The sequence below is a fragment of the Catharus ustulatus genome, chromosome 8 (genome assembly GCF_009819885.2).
Source record: "Catharus ustulatus isolate bCatUst1 chromosome 8, bCatUst1.pri.v2, whole genome shotgun sequence".
NCBI lineage: Eukaryota > Metazoa > Chordata > Aves > Passeriformes > Turdidae > Catharus > Catharus ustulatus.
Window position 1 is genome coordinate 10764257 of NC_046228.1, and position 12247 is coordinate 10776503.

The 12247-nt window shown below is 41.6% G+C and overlaps 1 protein-coding gene across 2 annotated transcripts in view; it reads left to right on the forward strand.

The window, feature by feature from the left end:
• Window positions 1-12247, forward strand: part of SORCS1 (sortilin related VPS10 domain containing receptor 1) — a 265256-nt gene that overhangs the window by 198631 nt on the left and 54378 nt on the right. For both annotated transcript variants that reach the window (XM_033065652.2, XM_033065653.1), the window contains exons 9-10: window positions 1782-1961; window positions 6003-6149. In XM_033065652.2, coding sequence (XP_032921543.1) covers window positions 1782-1961; window positions 6003-6149 — 327 coding nt within the window. The remainder of the gene's footprint in view (window positions 1-1781; window positions 1962-6002; window positions 6150-12247) is intronic.

Below are 12247 nucleotides of genomic sequence, written 5' to 3' on the forward strand. Positions count from 1 at the left end.
TGTCTGTGTTTAAATGGAGAGGCCTGCCCATGTGTGCCCATATGCAGAAATTAACACTTGAGATCAGAGCTGTGCTAGCCAACGTTGCCTGGAGCGCACTGGGAGCACCTGCTGGTGTAGATCTAGCAGCAGATTGAACCAGGGTGACAGTCTGACAAGAGGAGCCACAGACAAACAGCTGTGGCTGTAACTCCTGCTGGCACAGCTGGAGCTGAGAGAGGATGTCTGCTCACAGCCAAAATTAGTAGGACTCACTGGGACTTATATTACTTTTCCTATTGCCTTGGGAATTAAGCCAATCTGTTCCTTCACAAAACGAGCCCATCTTGTGGGACATGATTTTATCCAGTGCAAAGAAGGAAGTAAATCAAGTGCACATTCACCCACTCTATATTCAGATCCGGATCTGGATGAGCAAGAAACTGTTCTGAATCTTAACTCCGTGGTGAATCCATGGAGTTTTTAATTTATAAATCAAAATTCTTCATTATATTACTTTTTTAGTTTTACATTACAAGGCTTCATCTAGAAGTATTAATCCTCCCTAAAAAGCCACGAGACACTGAATTTTCGAAGACTATTATTAGCAGAAGGGAGAAGCAGCTCAGCTTCCAAAGAGTATATTTTCTGATAAAGTTCAGTTTTGCATATAGAAAGTCCTGGCTGAGATTCATGGAAGCAGAATAACTTTGGGATATCTGCCCAAAGCAGACCAAACAGCAGAGTCTTCTGGGAATCACCTGGTGCTAAGAAATCTTCATTTCTTTTCCTACCTCCACAGATTTTTATGGCACCAAAGAACTCAGGGTGCCTGTGCTGGGCAGATAGAGCCTGGGAATTTCATTATAACAATCTCTCTCTTGGTGGCTTTTTCTATTGTAATGGAAAATAAAATAAAATGGGTAGTAATTTCTCCAGGCATTGAAAGATGGGATCAGGTTCAGCAGTTCCTGTTTTTTCTTTACTTATGCAATCTTTTCATTGCTTCTTGCCTGCTGTAACACAGAGAAGAAACAGTAAAACAAAACCTCACGCATAATGCTAGTGATCTCAATACATTTCTGTTCTTTATATCTAGTGAGGATTAGGGTTGTTTTTCTGCTTTATTTCTTGGGGTGTGCTGTTTAGTATAGTGGTCCAGGACCTTGGCTCCAGCCTACATTGCCATTAGAAACAGTAGCTAACAGCAGATGTTCCCTCATTAGTTCCTGCTTGTATCAGGTCCTGAGCATATTTGGCTTCTGAAAACTGGGCAAGAAGCAGATGTTTCAGATGATTTTTTTTCCTTTTTTTTTTTTTTTGACCCCTACTTTTTTTTTTTTTTTTTTTTAAACCCCTACATTTTTAGTATCTGTGATTCCATAGTCATGAGTGGAATCACTCAGATGCTGAACAGAAAAAAACCCCAACAAATAAACAGCCCTCCCTAATCCCTAGACAAAACATTCATTAAAATGAAGGTGTTGGTAAGGGGAGTGAAAGCGCTGCTGTATAACACTGTAGTGCCAATGTAAATGTTCAATTAACACCTCATCAGTTAATTACTGCTTTGAAAAATTGGCAGAAGAGAGCTGGTGTAAAATATTCCTGGATGGAATTACATGCTTACAGTGGCTGTAGACAATGCAATAGTAAAATTCAGCAGTATTGTCTACTGAGTTCCCTATTAAACTCCAGCCTAAATATATCCCTTGCTGCTCCCCAGTTACTTTGGTGCCACTGGAAATGGCAGCACAGAGCTCCCTCAGTAACCTGCCCCTGCCTCTCTTTGCTTTCCCCAGGACATGCATGTTATCAGCACAGATGAGAACCAGGTGTTTGCAGCTGTGCAAGAGTGGAACCAGAACGACACCTACAATCTGTACATCTCCGACACCCGAGGGATCTACTTCACCCTGGCCTTGGAAAATGTCAAGAGTAGCCAAGGGCTGGAGGGGAATGTGATGATTGACCTCTATGAGGTATGTCATAACTCCAGACATCTTGCTGCCATCTCAGGGGCTCACATGGTGTCAGTGCCGTTTCCTCCTTGCGCATCAGTCTCGTCAAATGCATGTGAACAGCAAAGCCAACAAATGACTAAACACAGAGTTTTACCCTTCCTAGATTTACTGCTGTACTTACCAGTGGGTTCTCAGGTGAGGAACAGCTCATGGCTCTTTGATGCACAGGAAAAAATTGTGGAATAGTTCATTCAGCCAAAATCCTGCTTGGACCCATGTTGGCTTTATGGCTCTGAAAGCTCCCAACAGTCTCAGTAGTATCATTCTCCAATTTTTGTTCCATTTCTCGCAATTTAATCTCTGTTTTAGAAGTTAAGGAGAGACTGCAGTTTACAGCTGTCCTTGTCACCTTTCTCAGCTTGAGCTTTTCTGGGAATTTAAGGGGTTATAGCTATGTCCTCTTGGGATATCCCCATGTGCAAAGAAACTCTCATATCTCATTTTGATGCCCCCTTTACCCTAAGCCTTTTTCTGAACAATTGTGCTCTGCTTAAGCTCACCATAAAAAGGCCAGTTTGCATTGTCTTCTATGACAACTGATCCTGAGAGTAGGACTTCTAATGTGCCCTTGTCCATCTCTTGCTCTGCTGCCTATTTTCCCTCTGGAGATGAGCACTCAGCTGAGGAGAAATTCAATCCTCAGCTGCTATTCTCAGGGTCAAGTTCTGTTTTCAGGTCTCCTCCAGGGTATTTTCTGACCATTTAGAATAAAGGTCATAAAGTAGATCTGAGTGCCTTTGAAGATGAAGATTCTGCCCAGATTGCCCTGTCACTGTCTCAATATTAGCTCTGCTCTGTAGTTTTCCTTCAGCTGCCCTCTACTGGGAAACCACCTTGAATTGTCCAGAGAGCCCCAGAGTTATGCAGCAGTGCAGATGGACCAGAGAGCATGGGCACTGCCATTCAGTCATTTGGACATTTTTTACCATTAATCTCTCCACAGTGCTGGCAGCCCATGGGAAAACTGTTACCTCTTATTACTGTCAGCTGGGGAAGCAGCTTTACTGCATTATGTAAAGGTGTCCTACATCCCAGGGGTAAAGAAAATTTTTTGTTTTGTTTTATTCATCTGACACCACACCGCAACCTGGATTGAAATTGATGCAATCAGACTTACAGCATCATATCTGCTGATTATCTAAATAGAAGGAATATTGGCTGACATGGAACCTGGCACAAACCTTCCTTTCAGTTTGATGTTCTTGCTGGAAGGGAACACAGAGCCAGCCAGCATGGTTCTCTCAGTCAGATTGTTATAGTGATCTAGGGGAAAATGGAGAGGAAGACAAGTGAAGAAAAAAAAATCCATAGATAAATTAAAAGTAAGTGGAGAGTTTGCCAAACGAGTCCTTGTCTAGTGGCAGCAGTATATTTAAAAAAGCATCATCATTAGAGAAGATGCCAGAGAAAGGCCTGTTTAATGCAGGTGTCTGTGTGCATGTTTGTTAGGTGTTGGAAGTTCTTCTGGTTGCATTGCAGTGAACATGTTTGTGTATGTAATTCCTAAATTGATTCTAAATCAAGGGTAAATCTGCTCAATGCTGCTAAGGAATTGCACTGGGTACAAAGAGAAAAATAAAACTTAATAAAAATAAAACTTCTTTCATGAGTTCACACAAAGTCCTATTGACCACCTCCTAAAGTGAGGGAAGAGCTAAATCACTGACACTGTGTCTGAGTGCCCTCTCTGGCTCCTCTGTCTGCCCAGTGATGCAATATGGCTCTGTTGGAATGCCCACAGCAAGACAGTCCTGCCTGTGGCAGTCCATGGCTGAAGTGATAACAGACTGTGAGGAGGTGTGTCTGGAGCTGTGCTATATGTTCCTGTCACTCTGGAGCTTACTTTTTCTAGCAGTATATATGTTGGCTGAGAAATATGTTTGATGTACGAAGATGGTGAAGGGAAGTGAAAAATGTCTTTAGAGTTGTGTGTTCAAGTGTCTTCCATGGATCTCTCTGAAGCTGTAGAGCAGCATTAGTACCTGCACACAGTGCATGCAGGGTGGTGAGGATTCTGCAATTCCTGTGTGGCAGCTGATGGAGTGCTTTCCTCTCTGAGCACTGGTGGTCATGCACTTACTGCCTGGGTCTTTCTCTGTAGTGACTGTGTGAGCAGCAGGGCTGAACAGCTCCCTGTGTGAGCCAGGGTTGTGTATGTGCAGTTGGTCTGTCTCATCCTTCTGAGACTACACAATCCTGTGTGTGCAGTCTTTTTTAAAGATAAAGCTGTCCAAGACTGACAGAATAACTTTGCTTTCTCAGGAAAGGATTCTGAGTCCCAGCCCATGACTAGAATCATAAAAAGAAGGAAAAAAAAATAATCAGGATTTCAGAACACTTTTATTGCCTGATATATAAAATGCTCTTTAATCATTTATGGCCAGCATTTCACAGGGACTATATAATAGAACAATTTTGGGACAGCAACAAAGCGAAGTACAATTGCAACTATAGGCTCTAGCCTCTGGTAGTAGAGGCAGAGCTGTTTTATTTTTCCATCCCTGTCTATTCATGCAACATCACTGTGAGGCAGGAATACCCTTGTCTTTTCAGGGTACCTTCCTACTACAACAAAGGAATCCTGAATACTTAATTGGGTGGGTTCAAACAATCCAGCTGGGAAATTGAAAAGGTTATCTTTTTCTGCTTATATAAATATGAATTAGCTAACTAGTTAATTTAAAAACTATTGCCCTTTATAGCAAGCCATGTCAAAGTCTTTATGAACTTCAAATGAAATTCAGGAAGGTGCTATTTGAGTGAGTAAATACATCACTGTGCTGTACCAAAGCACTGTACACAAGTAGTCTCACAGCATGTTATTAAAAGTGCAATAATGTCCTGTCCACTGGTAGCTGTAGCATCCAAATCCAACCACATAATTAAATGGCTGAGCTGGAAAAAGCTCTGAATCTGCTGTGTAACTGTTTGCCATGCCATGTCATTTAATCTCTGTGAATAAAAAGCCTTGATGAATGATTCTGTCTGCTAATTCTCCATCATAAGCAGGGGTGAGGTGGATGACTGAACAGATTTTGCTGGAAACCTAAAAGTTTCTCACTTTCCCCCTCTTTCTCCTGATTTCACTTCCCCTTCTATTGCGGCACTCAGATTACAGAATGACAGCCTAACAAATTCATTCTCAAGCTGCAGCAGCTATTGGGCTATTGATTTTCAGTGTGCTGAGAAGATGGGAACATTCTGCAATGTGAGTTGTGGTTTGAGGTTGACTTTTTTTTTCCTCCTCACTAAGATACTTTTAGGCTTGGTTCCAATGTGAATCTGTTAGCGTCATGTCTTTGCAAAATCCTCCTGCAGGTCTGTGGGTTTAAACTGTTAGGTAAAACACCAGGAAAAAGTGAAAGAATGAAGACCTCATTTCCAGCTCTGTAATAGTAACTAGCAATCTGTATGGCCTTGCTTGAGTCACCAGTGATTTGTTTTCCTCAAAATACAAAACCGTAATAAAAATACCTCTGTGCCCCTAGTTATCCTGTTGAAACACTGCTAATTATGAAATACATTGAGATCCTTAGATGAAATGTCTGAAGAAAGCTGGATGAGAATAGAAACATTGAAATGCAAGTTTATGTGTGTGTGTTACTGTTTTCTTCACAAGGTCAAAACTGCTGCTGTTTCCTGCTGCTGCTGTGCAAGAGAAAAATAATTGCCTGTGCATGTTTCATCTTTCAGGGGGAAGGATGCCTACACATTTGAGAGGTTGTCACTTTACAGATAATGCTACTGACATCTTGCCATGTTCCCATGATGATTCTGAAACACAATATTTCTTTCCCATTTGTCATTGTTACACCTGTGATGGCTTTATCTTTTCCCCAGCACCCCAGCTTGCCTTTGATGTACATTGGCAATTCTGGCCGTGACACTGACCACACTGACAGAACCATCAGAGCCCTGGTGGGTTTGACAGAGAAAAAGGGACATGCACAGAACCTGCATGGACTTGATCTATTTTTCAGCCATGTCAATTTTTCCTAGGTAGCAGGGATAAAGGGAATGTTCTTGGCTAACAAGAAGATTGACAACCAAGTGAAAACTTTCATCACCTACAATAAAGGGAGAGACTGGAGTTTGTTGCAGGCTCCACACACGGATCTGAGAGGAAATCCCATTCACTGTCTCCTAGTAAGTACCTGAGGGGGGAATTTGGGGTGGTTATACCCCAGAACAATCTTTTTCTACCAGGTAACACAACAAAAAGAGGGCAGCTCCCTTCTCTATGAGTGAGTGGAATCTCACAGAGTATCTCATGGAGTGCAGTGCTTCAGGCTTGGGCTGCCAGGGGTTATTGCGTGGTAATTTAGGTTAATTTAATTTAATTTCTGGGCTAAATGGAGGCAGTGTGGATCAGTTGCCTTCTGCAGGAGTGCTGTGTCCCCTGGAAGAGCAGGGGAGGCTGGATGCTGTGCCTGGCAGTCGGTTCTCTGGACACTAGATGGGAGGCAAGAGCTGCTGTAGCTCAGAGCTGAGACACAGTAACTGGAAACAGGCTCAAAGGAAAAGAGAGCTCAGATTGCTTTCAGGCTGCTCTGTTGGCATTAATATTTATTAACATTCATCATTTTCTCTTTGAGCTCAGAAGTGAGAATCGACACATTCATCCAAATATAAGTATAGCTTTGTGTTGGTGTAAATTGTATCTATCTCTGTATTTATTAATATAGATCCACAGATAGCTAAGTCTTTAATCATCATTATATGCAAACAGTATCCAAGAGGGAACGTGAAATATAAGTAATGTGACTCGAATTGGAGATCTCTACAAAATTAGAGAGCTTAAACTGATCTTGACATATTTTTCAGCTTATACAATCTATTCACAGTAGTGGGATAATACTCAGAACCCTTCTATTTGGGATTCCCAATTGCTTTATTACTATAATAATTCTAATATGATTCCAGGCAGAATCAGGGGCACTATTTAGATTGCTCTTACTGCTGTTGTCCTGCCTGTTGTTTTCCATCTTAAAAAAAAAAAAAAAATAAAGTTTCTCATTTCAAGGCATTAGAATCTGCATCAGCATTATATTTTGTGGCTGAATGCTACACTAATCTCTTAACTGAATGTCATGCACTATTGCAAGAGCAAAGAATAAATATTTGAAGCTGTTCAAATAATTGATTTTTTGATTGAGCCAAAATGCAAGGCCTTCATTTTCTGTCCAGTTTGGAAAAAATAAATAGGAAAGACTAGGGGTAAGACAGAAGAGTTATTTCAGAGCATGACTAAATTTGTTTGGTTTTGCTTTCTTCTTTCAAATTTTTAAAAATTGTAACTAAGTGAATTTTTAATTAGATGTTTCTATGAGGTGAACACCAAAACAGATGACATGCAAAAAACTTTGCAGGCAGAAGGCAATTCAGTTCTTTTAAAGGGAATATGTAAAGAAGCCTTTATGTTTCAAATAGATTGTGTAATCTAGTTTTAACTTAAGTGAACATATTCAGTTTAAAAATATGACATCCTGACCTTCTCAAATTACAACCAATTTTATCAGAAACTCAGGATTTTTATTACATGGTGTGACAGTATAATATTCTAGGGGACTGGCAAGGCAGAACAAAGAAAAAAAACATAGGCAAGGGAAATAATAAAAGTAGACTTTATTTTTTTTCCATAAACATGAAGTTAGAGTTGTAAGAGGTCTTTCCTGGTGTTTTTGAGCACTGATAATGCAAAGTCTGACTTACCACTCTGGTTATAAGTGAGCCAGTGATATTGCTCTGTGTGGCCCTTGTGGAACAGTTGTTTGCAGGAATTGGGTATTTTGTATACAAGGCTATACCTGCCATTGTCGTTGCTCATTATAAAATGGAAGTGGTCATATATCTGTGTATGAAACAGAAATGGACAGTTCTTATGGGGGGAGAGAGTTATGGCTCCCTTTAACCCTTCCCATCCATACTGTGTCTGCTACTCTATCCATAGGCACCAGAGAATATAACAAACTTCATTTAATATTAGGCCAGATGTGCCTGAAAAAGGTGAATTCCCTTGAGGGTGATAAATTTGAACAAGCCAGACAAAGGGTCAGGAGAAGGAGCAGAAGTGTGGGAGCTTGTAGGGACACAGTGAGAGCTGATCTAGAGAAGCTCATGGTTTTCTGGGGATTGCATTTACATCTTTGGAGCTCCACTGTGCATAAACCACTATTTAAACATTAGTTTGTTTTTATTTTACTCTCTATGCCACCATGAACTTGCTCTGAGAATTACTTCCACCTGTAGATTTAGATGCTCAGTAGATGTTTCTTGTGCTGTTGACACTTCTTAAGTGCTCTGTGACTTGAGCTGGAGTGCAGAAAATGTTCTGTGATTTCAGGGTGCTAAGGGACAAATCCTCAGTGGACTTTAACCTTGTATCTCAGTCTTTCTTTGTCCTTTGATAAGACCAAAAGAATATTTAGCCATGGTTATTTCTCCTTCCCTAACATGGGATAAAAGAGGCAAGAGGCCTCTTTCATTTGTCTGAGCACTCCTCCATGTTTAGGTTTTCACCAGCTTTTGGAATAGCAGAGGAGCAGGAAACCTCAAATGAGCATTCAGAGTCTCAGGTGGTGAACTTGCAAATTTGAAAGAAAGCGAATAGCTGAAATCTGAATTAAACCTACTCATTGGGCTTTTACAGGAACAGGAGGGGTAGAAGTACAGGAAATGTACCAAACACAAAGTGAAATGGCAATTCTGCAAGAGACAAGCTATTTAAAAATCCTATCTGAGGTTCATGCTCCATGGTGGGGACAATGAAGGCAGAATATGGAATGAAAGATTTCTAGAAATTATAGAGTATAAACCACAGAAGTTGAGAGTGGTAGGGAAGTTTTTGAAGCAAAAGCACTCAAAGTTTACATTCCTGGAAATAAGTCAGGGATCCATAAGGGTTTTCTGCTGAGGGAAAATGCAGAGAAAAGGAATTTTCCCTTGCTCTGAGGCAATTCTGTTCCTTGTCAGTGACATAGCTTAGCATTTAAACACTTCCCAAACTCCACTCACCTCTTTAGCCACCCCTGCATCACTAGTTTTACCTCCTTATGGCAATTGCTCCTTTTCCTTCTAGACATAACTGTTCCTGACACAATCCTGCTTTTCCTTATGGCACAGATAAGTGAGCTCTTCATAGCCCATTGTACATGTAGTTTAGCTCCCATCCTTGCTGAACAGCAGATACTGATGCTTTCCCACTGCTGGTTTGCAGCATAATTTTCTGCAGCAGTACTCAGGACTCAGCAATGCCATGTGTTCCAGCTCGTTGGCAAAATGGGATCTGCCATTCCCAGAGTGAAACTGCAGCCCCCAGCCTGCAGAGCAGTGCTGTGTGCTCTGTGCAGCTGGTCTCTAAACCTAAACCAAGGCAGAATTGAAACAGAAGTACATAGCAGCTAAGTTGTTGGCTAAGGAGGCTGGGAAGGAATCTGGCTGAAGCACCGGGTGAGCCAGACAAAACCATCCCTCTACTGACAGTATTCTCAAGGTGGTTTTCAAAAGGGACTCAGAATTTCTTCACTTTTTTCTAGAGACAGCTCTAAATAATGAGGAAGGAGGAAAGCAATGAAATTCCATCTAATCCCAGGGTTTTGTTTTTCTTGTTTGCACCACTTAATACAAGTGGTACATGATGAGTAAGATGAATATACTTAATCTTCATGAAATAGCTGCCAAGGTATTTTATTCCAAAGATGCTGGTTTAGTTTGATACTTACCATGTGTTGTGAAGTGGTTAACTGAGGAGTAGTTTTGTCTGGCAAGAAATGAGCATCTGCCTGGGAGAGTTAATCAATTAGCTTTCAAGGATGGACTTGTGATTCAGACACAGGGCTGAATCTCAGGAGAATCTTGATTCAATTTTTGGGTCTATCTCCAATTTCCTATGTGACCTTGGGCAAGTCATATATTTTCCCTGCACCTGGCTTCCCCAGACATCTATTTATTCCCTCCCACATTTTGTTTGTCTTTTTCATAGGAATTTATAAAGATTGCAGGACAAAGACCCTTTTCTCATAAAGAGGGACATTAATGCCATCTGCTACAGAGTATTTTAAGCATCTAAGTGAGGTGTTTTGAATATCTGTCTTGGAAGTGTTTATCTCTTTTCCTTGCTCCTTGCTGTTGCAGGTGAGCAAATACTGTGACTACCCCTAGGTTTGTGAGCGGTGCCCAGAATCTTCTTTGTGCTATAATACTTTCTCCCTCTTCTGATGAGGGACAGCCTAATACCTGGTTTGTATTTTGTCCTGCCATTGGAGGCAGTTCAGGTGGGCTTTTCAGAACAGCCAACAGTGGGTTTGTGGGTGTTTATGAAAAATTTTACTAAGGACTGATGAGCTTCCTGAGGGGAGAGCATAAGAGTGCTGGCTTGAAAATATTAGGAAGCAAGTAATGAACTCTAGCTGGAAGAGAAAACATAGGTGATACAGCCCATTGCTCTGCTCACTGCCACAGTTTTTACAGTTATGCTGGAGTTTAAATGCTCCATGCTGTGGTTGCCTTTCCCTTGTGGCCGTGCAGAGTTGGCACAGATGGGAACTGACAGGGAAGCCCAAACCTGAGATTCTGGTGATAATAATGATTTTAGTAACCTGTTGGTAACAACAGAAAGGACAGAGACAATTGATAAAAATTCTGAAAACCAGTGAGATGTCTGTATGTAAATTAAGCTGCGGGAGCTGGAGGAGGAACACAAAAGGACCAGCAGAACACAAAACAGCTGGAAAAATGTCTGTTGATCAGCTATAGAAAGACAGAGATAGAGAAAGTATACAGGGGAATGAGGAGGAGAATTCTAACACAGCCAGGATGTGGGGTGGCCATGGGCAGTAACTTCAGGTGTTTGGCTGAGTGGAAAGGTTGATTTTCACACCACACCCAGTTGTCACCAGAGACTCTAAGCATTACTGCACTCCAACCAGTAAGAAGTCATGCCACTAAGAAGACCATCTATCTGCTTAGACAGATGGTCTGGCTTTTAATATTGGAGAGATAGATTCCTTTTCAATATGCTGTATCTGTGAAATAAGATAAATTTGAAAGGCAACCTCTGGTAGCACAAAGATTGAATCTTAACAAGTCTCATCTGAGTTGGGAATTGGCTGAGTTGCCATTAGGTTCTGTCTTCAAAATGCTACACTGTGCTTGGAGTATGCTAGTTTTAAAAATATGTTTTCTATTTAGTCTCCTTACAATGTATCAAAGTGCAGACGGAAAGAGTTAATGCTCTTGCAGTGCTTTCCCCCTTCCTGCATCCGTGTCAGCTCGATTTGTTTCCCGCTCGGTGCCGGTGCCCGGGGCTGCTCCGGCGGCTGCCCTGGCAAGGCTGTCGTTTGGAGTTAGGCTGCTCAGAACATTGCACTTGGCAGCTCGTGCTCCCTGCTGCACAGCCCACATCCCCTCGTCCTGCCTCACACCAGTGAGAGCTCCCATCTCCCCTCACCACCCTCATTTGCCTTTGCCAAAAGAACCCTGCCCATCTCCACAGGGCAATTGTCATTTCATCATATTCAGCTCTTAGAGATGGGATGGAGAAGTGGTGTTCCTCCAGTGAGCTATGGGGCTGCAGATCTAGCCTTTAGGCAGCTGGTAGTACTCAGGAAAACCTGCCTGCTTTGAGCCTGAAGGTCCCTCTGCACAGCCCCTCTTTCTCTTACAGAGCTGGGCAAGCCGAAGCTTTTCCTGTGCGATATCCACCTTGATTGGGTCAGTTTGCTTCAGGTTTTCTTGCCAGTATTCTTCCCCCTGATCCTCCCTTAGCATGTTTCTTGAAGGGCTCTTCATGAGGTTTGAAAGAAAAAATAAACTGGAAATAAAACACAAGTGAAGGAAATAGCATTCAGAAATTTTCAGAAATTATCCCATTACAGATTTGGAGGGAATTGTAATGGCAGTTTGAAAAATCTGCACATCTATCTTACCTTCTTGCTCAGCTGATTAATTCTGTACCACTCGTGTCTTACCTGGGTACCCAGCATACAAAATCAATAGCAAATAGGTAAGGTTTCCATGGATGTATTTGTATTCAAATCTTAAAGGTCACATCCAGATGGGCAATGAAACTTTGCTTTAAACTTGAAACTAGCACTTTCCAGCCATGGTACATTGTATTTATTGCAGTGCATTTGAGAACATATATCAGTCATATGTCAATAAGAGTTAGGAAATGGTATGAAGTAAGGGGTTTTTTTTGGCTAATTAGTGGTGACTCAGCACCACACCAGTGGGGTTAAATTGCT